This window comes from Camponotus floridanus, unplaced genomic scaffold, assembly GCF_003227725.1.
Source record: "Camponotus floridanus strain SB8 unplaced genomic scaffold, Cflo_v7.5 scaffold74, whole genome shotgun sequence".
Taxonomy (NCBI): Eukaryota; Metazoa; Arthropoda; class Insecta; order Hymenoptera; family Formicidae; genus Camponotus; species Camponotus floridanus.
Window position 1 is genome coordinate 427,034 of NW_020229843.1, and position 25,188 is coordinate 452,221.

At 35.0% G+C, this 25,188-nt stretch overlaps 1 protein-coding gene across 7 annotated transcripts in view; it reads right to left on the reverse strand.

The window, feature by feature from the left end:
• Positions 1-2,545: 2,545 nt before the first annotated feature.
• LOC105256185 (CLIP-associating protein 1) overlaps positions 2,546-25,188 on the reverse strand; it is a 36,268-nt gene continuing 13,625 nt past the window's right edge. The window contains exons 1-24 of one of the 7 annotated variants that reach the window (XM_011265913.3): positions 17,568-17,708; positions 11,972-12,361; positions 11,532-11,563; positions 11,354-11,438; positions 10,593-10,664; positions 9,855-10,012; positions 9,546-9,782; positions 9,072-9,325; positions 8,801-8,991; positions 8,495-8,620; positions 8,170-8,289; positions 7,976-8,071; positions 7,698-7,878; positions 7,397-7,625; positions 6,704-6,769; positions 6,109-6,440; positions 5,691-5,994; positions 5,429-5,613; positions 5,196-5,334; positions 4,981-5,110; positions 4,746-4,908; positions 4,460-4,673; positions 4,177-4,383; positions 3,886-4,092 (exon numbers count right to left, since the gene is read on the reverse strand). In XM_011265913.3, coding sequence (XP_011264215.1) covers positions 3,886-4,092; positions 4,177-4,383; positions 4,460-4,673; positions 4,746-4,908; positions 4,981-5,110; positions 5,196-5,334; positions 5,429-5,613; positions 5,691-5,994; positions 6,109-6,440; positions 6,704-6,769; positions 7,397-7,625; positions 7,698-7,878; positions 7,976-8,071; positions 8,170-8,289; positions 8,495-8,620; positions 8,801-8,991; positions 9,072-9,325; positions 9,546-9,782; positions 9,855-10,012; positions 10,593-10,664; positions 11,354-11,438; positions 11,532-11,563; positions 11,972-12,176 — 3,933 coding nt within the window. In that variant the 5' untranslated portion in view covers positions 12,177-12,361; positions 17,568-17,708. Of the gene's footprint in view, positions 4,093-4,176; positions 4,384-4,459; positions 4,674-4,745; positions 4,909-4,980; positions 5,111-5,195; positions 5,335-5,428; positions 5,614-5,690; positions 5,995-6,108; positions 6,441-6,703; positions 6,770-7,396; positions 7,626-7,697; positions 7,879-7,975; positions 8,072-8,169; positions 8,290-8,494; positions 8,621-8,800; positions 8,992-9,071; positions 9,326-9,545; positions 9,783-9,854; positions 10,013-10,592; positions 10,665-11,353; positions 11,439-11,531; positions 11,564-11,971; positions 12,362-17,567; positions 17,709-25,188 lie in introns of those variants that run through there. The other 6 variants (XM_011265908.3, XM_011265907.3, XM_025413999.1 and 3 more) reach the window with 6 other exon arrangements.

Here is a 25,188-nt window from a genome sequence, read left to right on the forward strand (position 1 = left end):
TGTGCCACGCAATTTAATAAATGTGAATCGTAACATATGAATAATAGAAAGTCGCCATTTCTCTTTTCCAACAATTTAACCGATTAATTCGCGGAACTCTTTCGCGAAGATAGATTAACCTTAATTAGATCTCTCGTTCTAGCGCATGATTTATTGGAAAATTACTCGCGCACAGGCGAGTTAATGTAATTAATTGGGTGAATAACAATAATACTCACATATGCGTTGCCATAACTGAGAAAAAAATTTCTTCGCGCCAATTAAAACCTTTGTGAACGAAAGCACGAAATTTCAAAGGCTCGAAACTATCGCAAGCTGAATGAACTCTGACGCGAGTTCAAATTTCAAATGACGCTCACATCGCCGACGTCACGATATTTCAAGGTTGTGTTCTAAAATTTACTCCTCGAAATAAAATAATGCGTTTAATCGACCAATCAGGGCGAAGAATTTTTATTTCCGATTGGTCGATCGAACGCGACTTTATCTCAAGGAATAAATTTTGGAACATAATCCAGAAGTTCAAAAAAGGCGTAATTTTATTAAAGAAAAAAATTGTTTTATACAAAAATGATAATAAGAAAGAATTAATTTTCACCGATATCATACTACTACTCTCGCTCCTGCAAACTATTGAAAAAACTTTCAGATCATCCCTGCTTAATGATTTTTCAAATTTGACAAGTTCGTAACAGATCGTACGAATTACGCTGTCAATCAATTATCATGTATATAAATGGATTTATAACGATAATAATTAAATTCTTTTCGCATCTCGGCATAATAAATGTATACTAGGATATCTTGTATTATGCACAAAGCGGGGAGCTTTGAATATTGACATGTTGGAGGAAAAAAAATCGTAGCGATATACAAGGCGAGTTGATGAAACGCTTAAAGATGAAATTCATTATACGCATGAGAGAAGGGTAACACGTATCAACAAACATTAAAATGATAACGCACAAAGCTTATGTGCTAGCTTTTTCATCGATTGAACGATCCCGGTTCGCACGAAAAGGAGAAAAATGGGGATTGTCGAGGATCGTTCGTAACGCTTGTTACACAAGTAAATCCTTACGTATATCACACACGCATTGACAGTTATAACGCAAGTTTCGAATATATCGGTATATAATAATAATAATAATAACGCTCGTAAAACTTAACAGAACAAGCGAATCGATAAACACGATCACCACGCAGAGTCTGGCTGTGTCAAAGAGCCTCTCGTATCCTCAGCACGACCACAACGCTGCAGGCAGTGACGATGAGCTACCTAATATCTGTATATCAATTATTATATATTAGGTTCTACATATCATATATTGTATATGTATATGTATATACACATAATCGTAATACACATCAGGCTCTGAGTCGGCGTGAAATCAAATTTGCCGACTAACTCTGAATATCAAAAATTAGAGCGTTCAATGCTAGAATGAATCCGTAATTCCGTTTTTCATCAAGATTCATACTTCAAATGGATCCGACATATAGAGATGTGTTTCTTACATTGAATCCTCTAATTCTACACGCGACAATTTTGCGAACGGCCTGTTTTTTAATTAACGCATATGAATTTTCAGCGGATTTAAAGGTGCGATTATTCCGTGAAAATGCGGCGCGTAATATCTCGTTTATTAAATGCGCACAACAAAGCTCCTCGCCTTTCTCTTTCTTCCTCACTCTTTATCTCAGGAGAGAGTCTACTAAATTGCATTTGTTTTGACAATAATTCAGCTTTCGAATAAAATGTCACGCAAGCAATACGCGCGTAGAATAAATATTTATTCGCGAAACTTTCGAGATTCCATTCGGAGCGCAGAATGAGAAAAATATCGAGTCCGCATCGTAATACGCTATTTGCTACACGAGATTAATCAATATGTTTATCTCGAAGTATTCACTTTATACGACGTCGGCAACAGAGTTAGACTTTGTATCTTCTTTTTTTCTTTAATCTTCGTCTGTACTATTTGCGAAATTGCTCCTAAGTGATGATGAAAGACAATCAAATCCCGTCGCTTCGACGCCGAAGGCACCAAGTAAAAGAAATACAGTCTGTCATATTTTTCTTTTTTTCTCTTCGTGTTTACACCAATTGCTCCTCCATTCTATGTATATTCAATATCTTTTTTTTGGCACTATTTGGCCGTATTATGTTCGAGATGTTCAAATTACTGCGTCATCACGCTGAAGTGAATTATCGAGGTATTATTAGAGATTCGTATTAGAAGGCGTTTGATACCAAATAACATACGATTTTATAACCGGTACATTTATAATACTTACGTTAGACAACGCAGTTTCCAAAACAAATTTCCAATATACTCTTCAATGATTCATCTTGCTGAATTTATAATTAAAAAAATTTTATTATACTTATATATATATATATGTATATATATATATGTATATATATATATATACGTATGTATATATATATATATATATATATATATATATATATATATATATTTTGTATCTCTCGACTAAATATATATAGTAAGAAAAGGACAAAAAGGATCTACATATAATATATATATATAATTTTTTTCTTATACAGTAAACAGAAACGACAATGGCACAAAGTGTTACTAAACTCATTACGTTAGCGTTTGATTTAGCGTTCATTCAATTATTGGCAACGTGATGAATAGTTTAAGTGTTAACGTTAGTCTCGAGCAGATCGATTGGCTAATCGCTATTACTTTATTTATGCTTATTTTTTAAACACGCGCTAATCTCTCAGCCACATATTCTCTCATTCTCTCATTAAAATTGCTCTCCTTTTTTTATTTCTCTCACGCACATATTTCTTCTTGTATGTATATATGTATTATTTGTGTGTCTATGCATGGTTTGTCGAGAAAGACTATTCCGTTTGTGTCTTTTACGTCATTGTGCGGTCCTTGGGAATCTGACTAGCACATAGATTTCAAATGAATAAATTATACACACATTTTTCTTATCACGTGTCGTTGCTGTGAGATACACCACGACGTATTGCCGGACAACGCGACTACGCTCGGCACTCGGTAACAAGCATACACTATATTTTATGTAACGTTCACTGATAGCTCGCATGATTAGTATTCGGCTGCGCACTGAGAGATATCGAATCTGTAGACAGTGATGTTGCCTTGTATTTTTTTTTTAGTTATCTAGTTTAGTGAATATCTCACGACGATGGAAGAATTAAAGCATTATGAAAAAAAATGTTATTGCTATGTGTAATTTACAAAAATGTGAATGAAAGCTTGACGAAAATACTGCATTTCCAATACTGCAACTCCATCATAAAACACAATGTAATTTACATGTATAAACTATGTATATATTTGCATGTAGAATATATGTATCGTAGTGAGAAAAATAAAAATAAAATAAAAACACCAATTAACAGAATTAAACAAATCATAAGCAGTTTACTTCGTAAGTGAATAATAAGTAATACACAAATAATTCCATAATCCTTTCACAGAAAGCAAACGGGAGCAATATTTATCAATCATTACTATGTGATGCTCATATAAGGTTTTTTTACTTATCTGTAATTAATCAAGATTATTCTTACTTATTCTTATATAATCAAATAGATGATAAACACAACAAGATTATCATCTGATCTCACCCGCAACATCACTGTCGTCTCGAGCATCGATTTACACAAACACGCGTATCGCGAAATTACGCACACACATACACATCATCAGTCTCTATTGTATCAAAACTTCCGAGTCATATTGGTAAAACCATCGTCGATCATCACGGATTGGACTTACTGAGGAAGCTCATAAGCATTCGCTCATGCCGCGCGCCGAAACGGGCGAATCTCTTAAGTATCGCGACCCTGAGAGTCGTGGTATTGGATGTTAGTTAATTCTTACTGTTGCTACGCGGACTGGCAGGTGTACTGTTCGCCTGTTGCTGCGCACGTTGTATATAAATATTTAACAATTTCAGTTTGCTGGAGTACAAGTTGCTTAGATGTGGTTGCAGCGCTTCCTCGCCGACCGCGAGATGAATCGCCACCATACAAAAGACTGCACTCTTGCGAACTGCGCTTTCAGCATCATCGTAGGCCTATGTAAATAATACATATTCAGTATTATATATAAATCGATGTTTTTTCCTTTAGATTGTAAGAAACTTTTTCAAATGCTCTACCTTGATAAGACCCGGCATAACCTTGGCAAGATGAGGTTCGATAGCGTCGCGTCCCCAATGCTCCACGACTTTGTGCAACATCTTTATCGCGCCCATATTTAGTGGATATGACTCTGTAGCGATTATAGTGGAAACTAAGTGTATAATCTGTTCAGGCTTTAAAACCATAGCCATCGTCGCCGCACACTTCTCCGCATTCCAATGTACCTATTAAAAATACAGTGTTGTGAATATAATGTATCTCTCAATTATTGTTAATTAAAATAGCTAAATCGATACTTACTGGTGATCTACCGCCGCTACCGCTAGACGAATCGACCTTCTGATCATCGGATTTGTAAGCGTAAATAACTTTCAATACCAGTAATTCATTATAAGAGGAAAAGTTCTCTATCAATTCTTGACATTTAAGCATATCGATTAGCGTTTGAAGCACTTCTACTTGTATCACTTTGCCATCATTGGATAAGCTATCTAATAAAACTTTGAGCACTTTTCTGAAATATCAAAAATTTATTAAATCACTTGAATTAAATTGTCGAAAATGCGTAAAATTAGTCGAAACGTACTTGAAATTTCGTTTGACATACAACGCATCCCCTTCGCGGACATATAATTGAAATTCTTGTAACACTGATACTTTCTCTGTAGTTTGCGCTACTTTAGATTGTAAAGTTTTAACCATATTATCTACGATTTCTGGTCTATTCGATAAATCGGGTGATGATGATCCTGTATATAAAAAAACATGATAAGATATTTTAATATTTTTATAAAAAAGTAATTGTTTAATTTAAAAAATACCATGCGTTTTGTAACCATTATTTTCTTGAGGTAGAATCAAATCACCAGCAATCGTATCGGATCCGTTCACTGTTATATTATTAACAGATCGTCCTCGTTGCGTTGGCGAAGAAACCGACGATGATCGGCCCTAAAAATATTAAAACAATCAAGATTTTATATTTTTGTGGCTCTCTCGTTCTTATTTATCATGTGCATTTTTTTATTCAACATACCGAATTGGATAAAGTGAGACCTTCCATTCTTTCTTCCACATCGGCCATGTTGCTGATTCCACTATCTTTGCTAGTGGTAGCTCTTTCCAGACGCTCGAAGCCGTAATTTTGGATTTCAGCGGTTGTGCGTCGTAGTGATCTTCAAAATTAAAATATCTCAAAATTATAATCATTAAAACGCATTTATAAAATAATGTTGCACGATTGATACGATGAAATAATTGTTCACGTACTTGTACACTTCCTCCATGTTTTCATCTCCTCCATCGATTTCGGTTCTTTCCATCTTAATATCATTTTTCGCTTTCGTTCGAGCTGGCGAGCTTTGCGCTCTAGGCGGTGGTGTACCGGGCGAAGCCGGATTACTAGAACCGGACGATTTCCTTAAATGATTCTGCACCAGGGGCCAGGCTGTTTCCTAAAGAAAGAAAATACGATTTAATACGAGGACGACATGAAACAAAACAATGCTAATAAATAATTCATGCAACATACTTGATAGTATTTCGGTAACTCGGAAAGTATCATAGTAACTTGAGGCGGATTGAGATTGTAAAGTGATATCACAGCGTTCTGCGCGTGCCTCTTGACATCTTGACTTTTACCGTCATTCGACCAGTCGAGCAGTCGCGCAAGTGCTGACGCTGAAGAACTGGTAAGAGCGGACGGTTCTGCCGTCTCGGCGATCTGCGTGATAAATTTCAATGCTGCTACTTTCACACGAGAATTTGGTGTTTGTGTTGGATCTGTCAGATACCTCATCACAGCGGGTAGAAGTTGTTGTTCCGGGAAATAGTCTCTGGATCACAAATCATATTATAAAAATTTATTTAAAGAAATTTAAAATTATAATACATTTAATAATATTAATATAATGTAAAGTATCGTTTACAATGCTCGTACAAATGCTTACCTTACAATATCAAGTGTTCTCTGGATCTTTGTTTGTATAGATCCTAATAAATCAGTGCCCAATTTATTGAGCAGTCTTGCACACAAAACATAAAGCCAATCACCAAGACCTTCACTGTGAGTCATCACTAGTTCATTTAACGTATCCAGAAACAAACTGAAGACTTTGGTATGGGAATCCATGAACATTTTTGTAAAAATATCTGTCACTCTACGCAAATCTGATGTTGTTAATGTATTTCCACTACTCAAATAATGCTGTAAAGCCACCAAGCCTTCTTTCCGATCTCCCCAATGTTTATGAGCACAGTTTTCAATAATTTCTTTGATGTCCTGTAAAATGAGAAAAGATTGTTGTGTGTTTCTTTCAAACTTTTAGTTTCAATATATATTTCAATTTCAACATACATAATTGCTTCAAAGTATCTTCGATGTAATGTAAAAATGTTTTTATACAATATAATCTTTCTACATAATAATCTTTCTGAACATTAAAATAGAATTGCTGCATTGATTGATTTAAAAATATTTAATGAGTTATAATATGTGTTTTCATTTCAATGTGTGCACAAATAAAAAGAAAGAATTTAACAAACCTTTGGGATAGATTGATCCCATAGATCACGGTATAGTCTCGGTTGAGAGCCACTCCATGAGTACGACTAATGGGTAGATGGGCGATGGAGAGATATGGAGAACAGAACGGCGTGTCGCGTTAGTCAACAAATACGCCGCAACAAAACCAAAAGTAAAAAAACCAAACCACATGCATTAGCTACATCTTCATACAATGCTGAAAGTACTTTTTTCGGCATTTCTGAAGTATTCTTGTTTATCTCATTTAATAAAAAAAAGATTGAATCGTACAAAAATTAATATTAAGTTTCTAGAAATTATAAAACAACATTTTTGTATTCTGTATATTTGCATGCTATTGGAACTGAAATGAAACAAATATTATATAAGCATTAATTAATTATAAAAAGCGATAAATTTATTATCATAAAAAACGAAAATGTGCAAAAATTCTTATTATTAATGCAGCATGATATAATGATGAGATAATATGCATGAAGATGTATCTAGTTCAATTTAATTTTTTGTCAATGCTAGTGTGTTAGTTTATGAGAAGAGTATACATTTAACGAGATAAAGATATATTATGTAACTTCTATCTTTATATCAAATGCGATATATATTTACTTTTTGATCAAAGTAACAAAAATAATATCGCAGCTGATAAGGGCGCCATTATTTAATTTTTTATTCCTGATAAAATTTTCACTTACATCGCTAGCTCGTCTGTAACCATCTATGCTTCGTTCCGAACATATGCTGCTGTTTTCACTATCATCACTGTGATCTCCTTTGCCCGGTATTCTGTTATAATTATCGATACTGTCAAGAGTCAGAGCATCTGCCAAAACGGATTCCGCTTCGCGCGACTTTAGTAGCATTTTCTGCGCCATGACTGGTGGCCTGGTACTGTCTGTCGGTGACATATGTAGATTTCTCCCTCTATCAAATTAAAGAATTCACATTAAGTAGTTGCTTCAACTTATTTTTATAACAATAACGAATTGTACGCACCTTAGTTTGCTTGCGAAACTTCTATCCATTCCAAATCTCTGTGGACTGGGTTCACGACTGTTGCTTGTGCTGCCGATACCATGTCCGGATAATCTCCTCGGTCTGCCTATCAGTGACTCGCCTTCACGATTATATGTGACATAATTCAATCTAGACGATGGGGAACCTGATCTGCTGCTGGCTGTAGAGGAAAAAATTAAACAATTTTATTAAAGATCCATCGTTACAGATCTTTCTTCACAAAAAATTATAACTATATAATAAATATATAAACATACGTTGAGATTGAGAAACTCCCGACATTCTTGTTCTCGTCCTTGCAACTCTTTCTGGACTAGCAATCGCGTTAGGATCTGGAGATTTACTAGGGCGAGCTGATATAACATAAGATAGTCAATTGGTCAATATTTTTATTACATTCATATATTAACTAATAGTTAATTTATCTTTCGGCAATAAATCCATTACTCACGAAGTGCTGCTGCTGCTTTCTGTCTACTCATATTTGCATACATTGTTCTGGCTTTTGCTCTTTGAGCAGCTTGCAAATCGATCGCGCTAGTAGATCTAACTCCTCCCGGCGTTCCTCGGTCTGTAGAAATATAGAAAATATTAATTTACATGATATTAATTTTAATTTGCACTTTATAACAACTGTGCACGTAAAAAATAAAACAAATATCAGTGTAAAACAACAGCTCCATTTGTGCATCAAATCTTTTATAGTTGGTGTGATGTAACATAATGTATGCAAGTGTGACCTCTATTTCTGAAGCAAATGACAATAGAAAAATTACAATGACTATCTGTTGGTCTTTGTAGTATCGGGATACCAGACTGACGATAAGATCGAGGCAAAGACGGAGTACGTCTAAGCGGACCGTGCGGTTGACCAATGGTCTGATGCAAATTTTCCGTACTACCTTCATACGTTTAATACAAAGAAGAGAAGAAGTCACAAAGAGAGCAGCATGAAAACAGAATGACAAGTCTTTTATATTAAAATCATAAACACGAGAATATACATCAATATATTCAAGTGTAACGTAATCTGTTTTAATGGAGCGTTTTATTACAGACATAAACAAGCAAAAAATCTTCACCTGCCGCACTCATCGCAGGTCTTGCTGTCCGTGGACTAACACTCGACGATCTCGCATTAGCTACGACATTTAAGCTGTTACTACTACCGCTATTACTGAGAGACATTAAAGAACGTTTGTATGACGCGTCCAGATTATTAAGTAGTATCTCAGCCTGCTCTGGAAAGTGATTTTTAAATGCCCAGAATGATCTATAAAAAAATGATAAAATTATAATAATAAACAGATTTCTTCGTACACAAGTACATATAAATATCAAAAAGACACTCACTTCCTGGCGAAAACTCGCGCTTCCGCATCGGAATCCGCGATACCCTTTTTAAGCGCGTCCGGCAATATTGTTATGTGCTTTTGCAATATCTGCGTAGGCCAAGTTTGCAGAATTAGAGCTAGATATTCCCAGGACGCTTTGCGAATGTCTTTGCTTTTGTTGCTCACGCACGATATAATAATAGGCACATATCGACTACAATGGGTATTTTGAAGGATAAACCGAACTGCCACCGCACCAGCTGTCGCCACGACCTAGTTACCATATGAAAATGACGGGTAATTAAAACTCTTTCTAATTAAAACCTTTTATGGAAATAAAACAGAGGTAAAAAAACTAACGAATATACATAATCTATTATAAAATTCTATGAATATAATTTGTAACAGAAATATATAAATGAAATAGATGCGACGAATTGAATAATAATTGAATCTAAATGACAGAAATTGAGTATTATCTCGCGATATTTACCTTGGCACTGTTCTGTATGAGGTTCATTAACGTGAGCAAAACTGCCTCGCCAAAACTGGCGAATTTGGTCTTCAGACTCTGACTCAGAAAGGCTAGAGTTACACACGCTTCTCGTGCTACTTGGGATCTAAGATCTGTGCAGGCCTGCTCGAATGGTCGCTGTACGTTCTTTAGGCACTCGTGGAAATTTTCGTAATTAGTGCCACCTGCGAGTATAATGGCCCTTAATTTCTTCATCTGCAACAAAAGAGGCAAATAGAAAAGATCGTTAGGCTTCGTAAGGGAGATGTGCATTTTTCCGAAACGTACACTATCCGTTCTCAGTTTCCAGTCCTTCTTGTCGTCGCCCACCGTATCCTTGATAATCTTCATCTGTTCTTCGAGGTCTTTCGCCGAAAATATATTTACAGTAGGTACGTCCTCAAATGAAGTGATGAAGTATTCTTCGTCGACAGCTCCGGCTTGCGCTGGACAAGCAGCGATAATTTTCTTTATATTCGCTTTAATGCGAAAATATTATACATTGTATATATAATATGTGTTAAATAATAATTATTTCCAAAAACAATGTCCTTCATGCTTTACACTTTTAAAAAAAATTATCAATGATTATGATACAAAAAGTTACATAATTTGTTATAGATTGCTATATAAGCGGACGTCATACAAAGACACATGGACGTACGAAATAAATACATCAGATTAACAAAAATGATGATTGCAAATGATAATAAATAAGCACATGTATCATTTACAAATGAGAAGCTGAGAATTGATAACAGAGCAACAATGCGTAGGACATTCATATACTATATTGTTCTAATTAAAAACATTGATATATCATAAAAATGAATGAATTTATCATAATTAATTGACAGAATAAACTTCGGTATATTGCAAAATTTGTTTACTCATGTAGGATCTTTAAATAAATTAATAAATAAATTAATTAATCAATTATTTTCTCGCAATTGAAAGTCTTTATCGAATGATTTTTCAAAAAATAAGAATAATAATTGCCAATAATAAAATTTGGAAATTATATACCTGATGCTGATCTTACTGACAGAGTTCTTTTGACGGTTGTTGACCTTGGGACCGTGAAGGATGAACCAGGAGCTGTCATGCAAGCGAACAGTTAGCATATTCTCGTCATCGAAACGTCAACATCACTACGTTGACCTTTTGTTGGCGAGTTTCTCTGACTATATATTATTAATAATGCCAAACTAAAGCCGCATTGCGGTTAAAACGTATAAGCATAAATAAAATATTAAGGCGTGTTTTCCATATATGCATTTCATTTATCGATGCGACTTGGGTGTTTCTGTTATATTAGTTAACATTGAATCACAATATTCACACACATTTGAGGCAAAACATGAAGTGATGACACATTTCAAAAGTAAGATATATACGAAAAAAATGCTCATACAAAAAAGCTCATTGACATATGACTAGCTCATAGTTTTATAAACTAACATTGCTATCGTTTCGATGCAAGAAAAATAATATTTAATATTGATACTCTAGCCAAATACGACATAAAAATATATATTACGTTTAATATAATCAATTTTAATTATATAAAAATTAAAATAATTAAATTCATGTCAAATATTTAACATTGATTGCTACTTGCAATTTTCACATTAACAGATGCTAATTAAAATTTTAGAGAAACTTGTTTCACTATTTCTACTCTTGCAATGTCATGCTGTCAATTAAAAAAATGTAAATAATATCAGATAATGTAAGTCACAATTGTGAGATATATAAAACGATTTGAAATGATGATGACAATATACCTAAGGCAGAAGCTGATGTCTTAGCAGGTCCAAACTGACTTCGTTTTGGAGGCACAGTCAGCCTCTTAACAGGAGCCGATTTGATCTGCAAAATAGACTTTTTCTTCACAAAACATCATATCTATTTATAAACTTGCAATAAAGTGCTTTAATGCACACCTTTGAACTCTATACTTACCGCTCTGTCGGTTTCATCGTTATCCTTGCCAACTGGAACAAAAGAAAAAGAAAACATGGTCAATATCAAAATTTTGCATATTCTTCTTCACTAGTTAAAAGATTTAAAAATTGTAGACTTCTCAGAAAATAGTGAAAAATATTTTAAAAATATAATAATTATACGAAATGTATAATACTTTATAATATAATATTAACTCTACTTTATAATATAATATTAACTCTATCATTTTTGCTCTTTTAATCATAGTCTCTCGGTATTTTTTAATATTAATATATTATTACATTACGTAAGATAATATTGTAAAAAATGTTATCATTTAAAAAATGTATCTGAGACAATTTCTTTTAATTTATACATTAATATTACAATTATCTTATATATTTATTGCAGAATAATTCTGTTTTTTTTTTCTACGGCAAAAATTTTAATTCATATACCTAAATCTGGATACAGCCAAGGCGGCTTGTGAATGTCGCAGTGACATCCTCGCGCTCTTGCACCAGGATGTTTGACTATATTATCCCATTGCAATATCCACCTGCTGCTCGCGTCCCACAATTGTTTATCGATACTAGGGTACTTTTTTAATCCCCGATGCAAGCAACAATGTCCATTTGGTATTAATATGTCAGCGTCATTCATTGCGGTCGAATGTGTATAATACTTTAGCGCAAGCAGCAAGGTTAAACTTCTCCGCAGATCGCAAAAGAATTATAACGACGTTGACATTTCGCCAACGTCATCAACATCTTAATAAACCAGTTGCGAGCGAATCTTTTTCCGTCTCTGTTGTAATTTTTTTTTCAGCAGGTGTTATAAATAGCAATCTGAGAACGATACTGTCACATTATCGATTTGAAAAAAAATTATGCTAAACATATTTAGAAATTTGAGACTCTACAAGAAACTCTATTATCCCTTTTTTATGCGTTTCTCTTAAAAGAAAAAAAACTTTTAATCGACAAAAGTAGATAATAATTATACTTGTGAAAAATTGAATTCTTACACAGAAAAAAAGGACATTCTTGTTTTGAAAATATCTTTAGTTTTAACATAATCTTGAAATGAGATTATATTGCGTTAATTAAAGAAAACGAATTGCTTGAATAATTGCTTGCTTGAAGCCATTTTATATAGTTCAATCAAGAAAAATATATTCTTATGATTTAAGATTTAATCTGGAATGGAAAGGAAACAATGTTAGATAGAAAATAACATTTTTAAATCATAGATTATAATTTTCTTAAAATAGAATTAAATAATTATATATTCTTGAAATGACAATTACAATATTGAAATAAGACTATAATATTGTTGAAGTTTACAATTATTAAATTCTTCCAAGAAAATTATAGATTGTTGCGTATATACGAAACAATGAACAAAAGTTAATTTAAGTTAAATAAATAGTTAATAAATAGTTAAATAATAGTTAATAAATAGTTAATAAATAGTTAATAAATAGTTAAATAAATAGTTAATAAATATAAGTTTTGATTTGATTAAGTATATAAGTTTTGACTTGTTTTTTTCTGTGTAAGAGCAACAATTTTGTTCTCAGGATGCGATAATGGGACCATGTTTATTGCACATAATGACATAACAGTCTAAATAGCTCTGCGTCGAGCATTACGTTTCGACAACTTAACATTCAAGTTTGTAACTCTTGTCCGATTCATTCTCGCTAATGAACATTATGTGAGCTCACGAAAGTGTAAAATCTCGAAACGAATGTTGGCGAAACTCATAAATGCGAGCGGCGCGCACATAGTGAAAGTAATCTTCGTTCGTCTTTTTCTGCGGGCTGCTTCGTTGTAAAATTAATTTCTAAATCCTAATTGGATTCTCGCGAACGCACTTTATTAATTTGCTGTTTTAAGCGATTCATTAAATCGGTTAATCTCGCAGGATGCACGGATTTAGCGAGTAGGATTAATCGACGAGCTACCGGATTTTATTTCGCACAAAACCATGTACATTCATAATGTATTCGATCAAGGAACGTTTCAGTAATACTACAAGCTTCCAACAAAAATTTATCTCTTCCTAACAAGTTATTACCGAAAAATAAATGTCGAAAATTTGATTTAAAGAGACACCGCAATTTAATTCTTCCCGTGTTTTCGATTCTTCTTAATCTTCTCGCAATTTTTCAGCAAAAGAATTCAATCGATGAAATCTGCAAAAGTCGCAATCAGCATCGAATGGAACCGCTTAATAAATCATTAAGGGAAAATTACTGGAATTATGACGTAAACTGGCAGTTTGCAGCAAATGACGACAGTAAACGATAGTTATATCTCTCTCTCTTTCTCTCTTTCCGTTGGATTTCAAGATTGTCGACGTAACAGTTCCTAATGTTTACTCTTGCCTTTCTCGCAAGCACCTTATTATCTACCTTCCGAGCATTCTTTACGGTCGTATTGAGCGCATGCACGCGCTCTCTTTCGCATTAAGAAGGTTCTGTAATATGCAGCTGCGTGAGGCCGTTTATAGCGGTACACTAAAGATTCTTTCTTTTTCTGCAAGCCTGCCTGGCACTCGATATTTGTCATGCCATTCGAGCTTTGTACAGATCTAAACCGTTAATGAGCTTTGTACAGATCTAAACCATTAATGAGCTTTAATCGCTCCCTCGCTATAAAAATCAATAATGTAATTATCATGCGCATTCAGTTTAACTTTTAATGAATACAAATATCGTAGAATATATTGTGAATTGTCAATTATTTAGAAAGTTTGATGTCTTTTTTAAATGATATATGTAAAATAATAATTATAAAAACTAAAATAAAATAATAATTCTAAAATAATAAAATAAAAATTACAATTAATAAAATAATAATTTTAAAATAATAAAATAAAAATTATAATTAGTAAAATAATAATTCTAAAATAATAATTATAAATTATAATTATAAAAAAGAAGGAATGATAACGATTCATTACTACACGAGCCATTGATTTTCTCGGCGAATACCAGTTCAATGTTCTCTGTTAGTTATGTATATCACTTTACGTACTTGCTATACATGCAGCAGCAACAATCGATGATCCAATAATAAAACGAAGTATTACATTAAAGATACTACAACGCTAATAATAATACCGTTAAGAATTTTACCGCGCGATTTTCTCAGATATCGGTCGGCGATCGCGACCCATTTATTAATATCCTTCGTACCGGTGTTTTCTCCGATTCCAACAATCAATGTATACGAACACACACGCGTCGTGTAACACGCAACAAGACCGTTTAATGAGAAACCTCATTTTCTCACGTTACAGATAGTATCGTCTCGTGCGCCTTCTCTTCTGACGTTTCTAGCGTTCATTCAGATCTCCGCGCGTCGTTCATGCGAGTTGTCGGTGTCGGAGCTCTTTAAAGTAGATATCGTATATCCGAGCGATGTAATTTTGAGTAAACTAAAGAAAAAATATACAACGTTACCACTCAGGCGAATAAAAACAATTTTATACGGAAGTTCATAAAATCATCATTTTAATGTATTTGTCCGTATATTTAAAAAAAAATTATATAAAACTGTGTATCAACCGAAAAAATCTACACAGAAAAAAAAATAAGTGTCAAATCAAAATTTATATACTTAAACTAATGCGTTCATTGTTTCGTATATACGTAACAATTTATTATAATCTTCTAAGAAGAATTTAATAATTTTAAATTTCAACAATATTATAGTCTTATTTTAATATTGTAATTGTCACCTCAAGAATATATAATTATTCAATTCTACTTTAAGAAAATTATAATCTTTGATTTAAAAAGATTATTTTCTATTTAACATTGTTTCTTTTCCATTCAAGAAAATTAAATCTTAAATCATAAGAATATTTTTCTTGATTGAACTATATAAAATGGCTACATTCAAGTAAGCAATCATTCAAGCAATTATATTTTTCTTTAATTATCGCAATATATTCTCATTTCAAGATTTCCATGTTAAAACTAAATATATTTTCAAAACAAGAATGGCCTTTTTTCCTATGTATGTTACGCCTAACTTTTAGCTTGATTAAATATAGTCACGCTTATTCGATGTATCTCATTACGTTATGAATTTTTTTTTTTCAGGAAAAAAAAGGATGAGCATGATTTACATCAATTTGCTTCTCGGGCCTTAAACCATCATGATATACGGACGGTCGCGTGGTTTTTTACAAAAATAATTTCATCCTACTTCCCGGAATCGGTTGCGTCACAAATGCGATCGGCCTCTATTACGCGTAGCCCATTACCGCACACGTGCGCGGGCATTTATCGCCGACGTGTAGATTAACATCGTCTAGCGGTGAGACTCGCCATCGTTCGCATATATAAAAAGGGACATCGAGCCGTGTATTAAATCGCGCAAAAAGAAGAAAAAAAGAGAAAAATGAACAAACTGCCCGTGTCATATTGAAACCGTATCGACTGCGATTAATTAACGTGAGCGGTTCCGACGTTAATTACGCGGTCGTTCCGAGATCTCGATTAAAAATGGCCCTTATTTATTCCGAATAAAGCGGAACACGAGCGATCTCGGTCTTCGTTTCACGCCTCGTTATAAGGTAATTTACGTGAAACAATAAGAACATCACTGCGAAATTTTCTTGCGGCATCGAAGCCAACGAATTGTTCGATAAACTTACTCGAGACGATTATTTTATATATGTATTTTTTTATATTAATATGTATATATATTTTTTTTCAAACGCAAAATCCTGTTTCTCGTTCATTACACAAGGACATAAAAATATAAAAAAAGTTAACAGTACATTAAGATTGTTTGCAATCACATTTTGCTTATGATTGAGGTAAGCGGAATAATTAATGGAACATGCCGACAGGCACGCTTAGCTCTATCTATTAATTCAAAACGCGATATTACCTTCGAGGAATTTAAAGTGAAGTCATATTTTCTATAGAACGAAATGACGTTCGCATTGTATTGCATTGCATAATTAAGGCTATTCTCTATTACAATCGTGTAACAAAGAAACGCGAGATTTGCATTTACATTCCCGTTTAACGGAATATATTCGAGGCAACGGAATCATCTAGTTCATCGCGACCGAGAGAGCGCATTAATAATTTCGATCAACGGACTGCTCGGCCTTTTTGCATATTTGCCGATGCAACTTTTGTCGAGTCCCTCGACACGTATGCAGTAAACTCCTTATCTCTCTCAAAGGCGGCCCGAAACGTGACACAAATAAAGATATTCGTGACACACCGCGCACACATACACATACACAGATATGCAAAATAGTATTTGAACGGAACAATGATACCAAGTTCAGTCATCCCAATGTGCACAATAAATATTTCGAAAGTTTTAAATTATTAGAAAGAGAGAGAGATTTTTTAGGTTCTAGTCGAATTTGATGATTTCTCGTTGTCTAGAAATTTATTTGTGCGATTCCACCGCGTTGTGAAAGAAACACCCGAGTTATTCCGGCGTTCACTTCGAAACTGGATATTGCGCCGTGCGATTCTTTTCGAAATAACGCGACTCTCCGTTTACATCCTTGTCTAACAACACTATTTCTCACTGTTGTAGCCGCAGGCGCGGAACAATCGGACTCGCGTATACGTACATACTAGCCTATGCAGCTACACGATTATACGACGCCGAGCGTTCGTCGTTTATCTCGCATCGCCTTTCGTCGGACACTGAAAATTCCTTCGGCGAACCGCGACCACCGACGACGCTCAAAATCGCGCACTGTCAGGAAGTATCGCGTGTCGGGAGGCATCGATTGCGCAAATACACGATACCGCGACGATGCATTTCTCGCGTGCTTGCACTTATCGTGAAAACTTCCGTGCGAGGTAAACACACCGCGAGATGATCGGACAGATCGGACGGTAATAATGACAATCCTGAACAAGGGAAAAAAAATGAAGCGATATATCTCTCCGATGAGAGCGTAATCGATTCCACGATAGGACGGCGTACTTTACAAAGATAGACTACGAGAGGCGATTGTCGCGTGTTTCTAGCAGCATATCGAAACCACTGATCTCACCGAAATTACAGACGAGGGAAATCGATCCTCGCGCGTGGCACGAGGGAAAAAAAAAGGAGAAAAACACACGATCGCGACAACACTCGCTCCGCGAGAAGCTACCTATGATACAACGCGTCTCTCACGTTGCTAAACATCGACTCGTTTACTCTCAGTCGGGCTGACGAGAGTAAGCGCTTATGCGCGGAACGCGAGTAAAGCAGCTGGGCCGAAGGAGGGGGTCCCACAACGGATCTTCCCCTATCGTTGGTGCCCCGCCGTTGGAAGGGGCCAAAGGCCGTAGGGACGAGCGAGAAGGCGCGGGGCCTCTGCCTTGCCGCCACCGATTCCGGAAAATCAATGCCAGCGATGCTATTGTCAAGTATGTCATCAGAGACAATGGTGGGTACAGTCGTGAAAATGCACTTTTAGCGAGGTCGGCTTGCGCGATTTTAGTCGCATTCTTCGGCGACGTACACATGTCACGTATGAAGACTGTAAATTTACGCGAAAATTTTACACATCAAGTTATACATATTCAATTTATAAGTATTTTTTCGCGATTTAATTTTGTAACTTTTCTATTTTTTTACTACGTATTAATTTTTAATGAATGAAAATATTTCAATTTACCTTTGTATATTTTATTCTCGTTCGCCTTTTTACCGATTAATTTTTTTATTCAATATTTTCTTGCGAAACGAAAGATAAGCGCATTCAAATAAATTCAATCATAATTAAAGATTGTCAATTACCGTGCACTTTTTTTCTCGCGGCAGGAAACTTTGATTACGTCTTGAATGCTAATACGAGATAATTATCTCGTTACGTTTTATGCAAAATAAAACATTATTACGTTTTTTTACATGGCTCGCTCGAAGGGAACCCAAGCTCAATCAGCAGAAAAGATCGAACAGTCGAATTGTCCCGTTAATAATTATAAGTTAATTGGCGCATGCAGATAATTAACACACCGATCTCTCACCGGTAAGAAAGACCGAAAGTCGACGATGTCGCAATCGCTCGAGAAATGCACACGCAAGATGAGTTAAGCTTTCTGTCTTCGTCGCTTTGAATTCACGAGTGCGAAGGTGTGAGAGCTGCATCTGCAGAACGTCGGTGCTTTCCATCGCGTATTAACGATCTCGAGATGAGATCGGCCGAGTTTCACCGTCGAGAACATAAAAGAAGCCGTGCAATCGAGATCGAGCATTGACTAATCGATTTATTCTGCCGCTCAAAAATGTTATTTACTCATTTCCATGTAAGCACATGAGTGGTTCGAAGATGAATTCAACACAACTACACAACATCACATTCCGCGAAAATTCTTTATTTATTTCATTCATTTTGAATTTTATAATTTATTTAAATTATATATTTAAATAAATTAATATATTTACACAGAAAAAAATGACATTCTTATTTTGAAAATATATTTAGTTTTAACATGGAAATCTTTTAACATGGAAATGAGATTATATCGCGTTTAAGAAAAATATAATTGCTTGAATAATTGCTTACTTGAATGAAGCCATTTTATATAGTTCAATCGAGAAAAATATATTCTCATGATTTAAGATTTAATTTTCTTGAATAGAAAAGAAACAGTGTTGGATAGAAAATAACATTTTTAAATCAAAGATTATAATTTTCTTAAAGTAGAATTAAATAATTATATATTCTTGAGGTGACAATTACACTATTAAAATAAGACGATAATAATTGAAATTTAAAATTATTAAATTCTTCTAAGAAGATTAGAAATTGTTGCGTATATACGAAACAATGAACGCGTTAGTTTAAGTATATAAATTTTGATTTGACACTTCTTTTTTTTCTGTGTATAATTATATAATTTAAATAAATTATATATTTAAATTATAAATAAAAATGAGAATAATAATGATGAAATAATAAACGTACATGGTAAAATGAATATATGACATCTCTAATATATGTGTCGAATATATTTGTACATACGTATTTTTTTTTTTTGCTAATGAAAATAATATTTCAATTTACAAAATCTAAAAATATTATTTTTAAGATCTGTCCGTATGCGAATCTCTCTAACCGGTCCTGCATATAAAAGAATACCGCCGGCCGATTTCGAAAGAACGACAAATTATCGACCGCGATGGAAAAACAGGTGGGTGATTGATGCGGTCCGATTCAATTTGCGCCAGTTTTAAGACCGGTGGTCCGCTCGCGGTAGAAGCAATCGAGAGAGAACAGGAAAAGAGAGGGAGGAAAGATTAATGTGGACCGCGAAATAAAAGGATCGGTTATGTCGCCTCGTAATAAACAAGAAAGGACCGAAAGCGCGCATCGTGTCGAAACATGCCGCCCTCGTAAATCTGTCGTCAAGTCCGATCTCGCGTATTTTGGACCGAAAATACGCCAATGTGTTTCGTAACATTCGTACAAAATTTTGGCGATGGATCTTCGGACGAATTTACAATCGATTTTCCTTTCATAAAAATTGCGATTATAATATTAGAAACATCTGAGGATATTAAATGGCACAGAGTTTTAGCGAATTAACTTTGATTCGCATCGCGGTCAATTCCAGTAGCATTAAGGATCAATTCGAGCTAACATAAGTTGCGATCGAAACGCGTTGCTGCGGAAAGCGGGTAATAAATTATCGTCGGAGGTATCGCGCAACCCTTAATTAACGTGCGACGCGATGCATTAAGACATAATTAAGCACACGGGATACAGTTTGTGACGACCGGATTAAACGGATCGATGTGATTATAATGTTTGATTCTAACGATCGATAAAATTGCGTTATTGCATGAGAAATATAATTCATATCTGTATCTCATTGCATTTCAAAAATATATTATACGTGCCCCCGTTTAATTATTCATCTTAAAGAAACTAAAATAAATCAAGTATCAAGTTTATATACAAATTAAAATTTAACTCGAGTGAAACGTAATATTTCTGGGTTTTAAAATTCATAAAATAATACATCTCTAGGTCTATGTAATATTACATCGTAATTTAATGTAACTGTCGGAAAAGAAAATCTGCCGGATCTCGGTTGTACAGTTTAGGGTCAGGCGACGCTGAACAGTCCGGCCACTTGGCGCGATCTAAAATACCGGAAGTGCATATGAACGGCCTCGATTCGTCGTGACTATACAGATTTCCACGATGCAATATTCCACGCTAGGCGATATTTCGCGATTATATATTATTCTAAATGTCGGCGGGCAAGGTTGGCAAAAACCCGGTCAACGGAATCGCGCGCAAGCCGCGACTACCTTTTTTCTTTCTCTTTCTCTTTCTCCTTCTGTCTCTGCAATTACTCTTGCATTCGCATGCGCGATGGAAGCGGTATCGATAATTACATCCGACGGTATAATTAACATATATATACGGACTTGCGGCGGCGTGGGACGAAAGATGTGTCTTATGTCTTCTTTTCTTTTCAGAGGCTCGCCGCCGATGCCCGCCTCTTTAGAAATTCAACATGAACGTGTGTTACGGAATGAAGTGTTACGGAAGAACGGGAAAGAAGTTAGAAAACACAGCGGGAGTGTTTTCTCATATGGCGAGCAACTCTTCGTATTTCCGAGCATCGAGAATCATCGGTCGGTGTCCTTGGTGAAAGCGAGTTAGCTATTTAATTCGAGTTGCTAATTAACGCTAACGCGCGTCCGCGAATTCGTAATTCCGAGATGCGAGGCGGATAAAGTGTTTACGATATAGGAATTAACCGTGGAACATCAAGCCGGAAGATCTCCGATCTCTTTAGAAAACACGAGGCGAAATTTTTCAAGCTATTTTCCTCGGAAGAAAATCAATGCTCCACTTTTCTTAAAAGTTACTCAAGTGACGATTTTCGAGGGACAGCTTGTTATTTTTAAGACTTTACGTAAACCTCTCCGAGGGAAAAGAAAATGAGAATCTGACACACAATTGAGAGAGAAATGACACACAATTGAAATTACGGTGTGAACGGTTCTCGGGATTGACTTTTTGATATGTCATGCTCGAAGGTTAATGTAAGGCGAATAATCAAACGTCCCGACTACTCGCAAAACAGGATCATTACGGACATCATTATCGACGAAAATAAGCCGGCGCTTGAATTCCGCTTTTTGCGCTTTGCAAAAAGAACGAGATATATAATTGGTCGCTAAACTAGGTAGTCTCGTGACGACCTTCTTGTCGAGCAAAGAAATAATGATGCTCGAAAATACGAAGAAAATTGGCAGCATTCATCGTGCATCAAAGACCGGGATGGCTTGAAAAATTATTGCCAGTTAATAAATAAAGACGGATTTAATCCGAGATTTGCGGTAGACCTTCGTTGATTAATCGTTTTGCAAAAAGAAATAAATTTAACGTCTTATTCCGACGTCGAGTTTGTCGATCTTCGCTTTGTTTTTTTCCCGGTTTTTACTTCATAAAGACAAATTATGATCAAATTAAACCTGTCATCGATACACGATGGACATAATCTTGGTGAAAGTACGTAAACCTCGTTTGCGAATTAAATTCACCGCGATCTTTTACATCATCTTAAAATATCTTGAAATATGTGATCACTGAAGAAGATATTTTTAAAATTTTGCGCAAAGAGTAATTTACATGGTTTATTTTAAAGACGCTTCCGGGCAAGATAAAAATTAGCAGATGCTTTATTAAGATATAACAGGTAAGAACTTTGAGAAAAACAAGACGCAGTTCGGTCGTTCGCAAAAAAATAAATCGAAAACAAACACGAGGAAGAAACCGACGATCGATGATAAATTTTCTGGCATCACGCGTCATGAGATCATCGGCATCGAAAAATGTGAGCGTCAATATATTTCTTGTCGTTAGAAAGACAACGCTAAGAAGAGTTGCCCACACATGCCAGTACCGAGAAGACGAACGATAACAGACTTTGCCGTTATATAATAGTGTACACACGCGTTTATCGAGCACGAGAGTCATGTGTCAGATTAAGCAAACAATTATTATTATATCATCATACAATAATTTGTCCCTTTTGATTCGGAAGAAATAGCGTAGAGATTTTCCAAACATTCTGCGCAGAATTATCAAATAAAGTATAAGCTGTAAATTTATATATTAACGCAAATTATTAGGAATAATAATTCTTCAATTATTTATTTCAATATTATAGCGCAAAATTTATCTACACAGAGAAAAATATTATTCTATTGCCAAGAAAAGCGATTACTCAGTATTTTTCTTTTTTTAAGTAATAGTTTTCTTCAACAAAGAATATATTCTTGATAATAGTCTTAAAATACTCATCACAAATGTTAGAAAATCTCATTATCATGTACTCAAAAGAAGAATTTATTTTCTCTTCAAGAATATTGTAAAGTTGTATCAAAGAAAAATCAAACTTATTTTACGTCAACTCTTGTAGTAAGCAAACCAAATTTTTGTTTTAATTTAATATTCTTGAAATACTAAAATACTGTACACTTACTAAAATTCAGAATATATTCAATTAAATTTAATGCTTGTGGTGAACTTATGATATACTTAAAATAAATAATATTTACTTGAATACAGTATACATTTTTCTCTGTGTAAGTAATTTTTCTCTTCATGATAGAAAATAAAGACGTTTGAACATTGAAGTTTCTATCGCATATAATTGTGACGTGGGATCTATAATTATTTCTTAATGAAAAATATATTTTTAGAATCGCTTTATTTACCTACGGCTACAAAAAGGTTAGCGGGGCAGCGGTCAAAGAACGCGGTGCGACGAAAGGGCAGCAATCGGGCGTTATTCTGTGTTTTTCATATCTGATCGGTGCGCGCAGCCTGGAATCGTGCGCCGGAGATAAATCTGCGTGTTGCCACCCTACCTTTCACTTGAGCACGTGAGTATGCATCTCACTGCCCTCGGGATAAGGTCGCGTAATAAGGCATGAGTTTAAGAGCGAACGCGGGTGGACGGTGGTATGAATTTACGATATGATGGGAAGAGGGGGAGGGGGTAGTTTCTACAAAGTACGTGGCGGGATGATTAAGATACTAATTAAAGTCTTTTAATACGTACACAAGCAAGCCAAGATGTAATAATTCAAATTTAAGAAAACTTCCTTGATCGCTTCCTCGATTTGAAGATCGATTCGTACAATTTCACATTCGGATCCTAAACATGTGCAATGTAGTAGAATTTACATATATACATACTGTGTGTGAAAGATTGCCAAAGAGTTGTCAGTTTGTTTTGAGAAATATGTCCTTCACTTGATGGGGTGACATTTATTAATCGTCGTACGTTGATTTTATTCACAGGAGACTGGGGAGATCTTTTTACTTTTTTAAGATGCAAATCAAGGAGCGCTGGCGTGTTCCGGAGAAATCGCGTAGTTATGTGCCTGTGAACCTCTAACACAATCCCCGCTGCACGCGGGGTCACGGGGAAAGAGAGAGCGAAAACGAGACTTATGCAAATTTTTGCTCGCTCGCCAGGTTCGCGTAACCTTTCCGTGTCGCATAACTTCGTCGTGCGAGGATACCGTCGTCACGATGACGGTTTTAATCGGCGTGTTCGCGTCACAGAAATTCCACCAAGGTGCGCTATGAAAAAGTATTCGTCCCGCGACTCTCATTCGCATTCGTAGAACGCGATTTCAGTCGTCGAAACACGTTGAACGGCCGTCAACTGTAATTACGTCACGACCGCGAAGCATGTATAAATTATATTAAAAAAAAATTGGAAAATTGAATTTATGCAAAACGTTTAATAAGTAAACGTTTATGCATGAATGAATATATGTTATGCATGAATCAAGATATATATCGATATATAACACATGTTGATTGAAGATTAATTCCTCGCAATCGATATTATTTTCTCATTACGAGAGTAATTCTCGAATTTCCTTCGTATTGAATGATTTTAATTAAGTTATAAATTGTTTTTAATTGACATGCAAGATGGATGTTACAGAATTCACAACTTCAATTAATATATTCTGGGGATTTTATAATTTTAAAGATATATAGAGTATTACTTGCAAGAGAGGCTTTGGAATATTCATGGGTGCATAATCAGCGTACAAAACATGCTACGGAACCGCTCTAATAACGCCTGAGATTGATCCCCCGGACTTTGCTATGACCGGAAGTTCGAATGTCCATGAAGGGGATGCACGGCGCTTCGCGGAAGATCGCTATTAGCGCTTCACGGCTATTTTGAGTTCTATTAATATCTCTGAAATCAAGCGAAGCGCCGTGGCTTCTTCAGCCAAGCCCATGTATGATCTAATCGTGATCGATGTGTATTCACAGGGTGTAGCAAAGGAAATGGACTCAAAGCTACGCGCATCTTCGAATCTAGATCTGACAACTAACAGAGAAAGAGAGAGATAGATGATGAAATAACATACACAAACACACACACAACACACACACACACACACACACACACACTCTCTCTCTCTCTCTCTCTCTCTTTCATACTATAAATCTATTTAAAATTCTATTAATGTCTAACTTTCAGTCAGAGTTGAGAATGAAGATGTCTCGTTAATTGATAGTAAATATTTAATGAGTTTCTTCATCGTTGTGACATTTATGTCTTTAATTTACTTAGACTCATAAGAATAATTAGTAAACTAATTAAAATAATTACAAATAATAA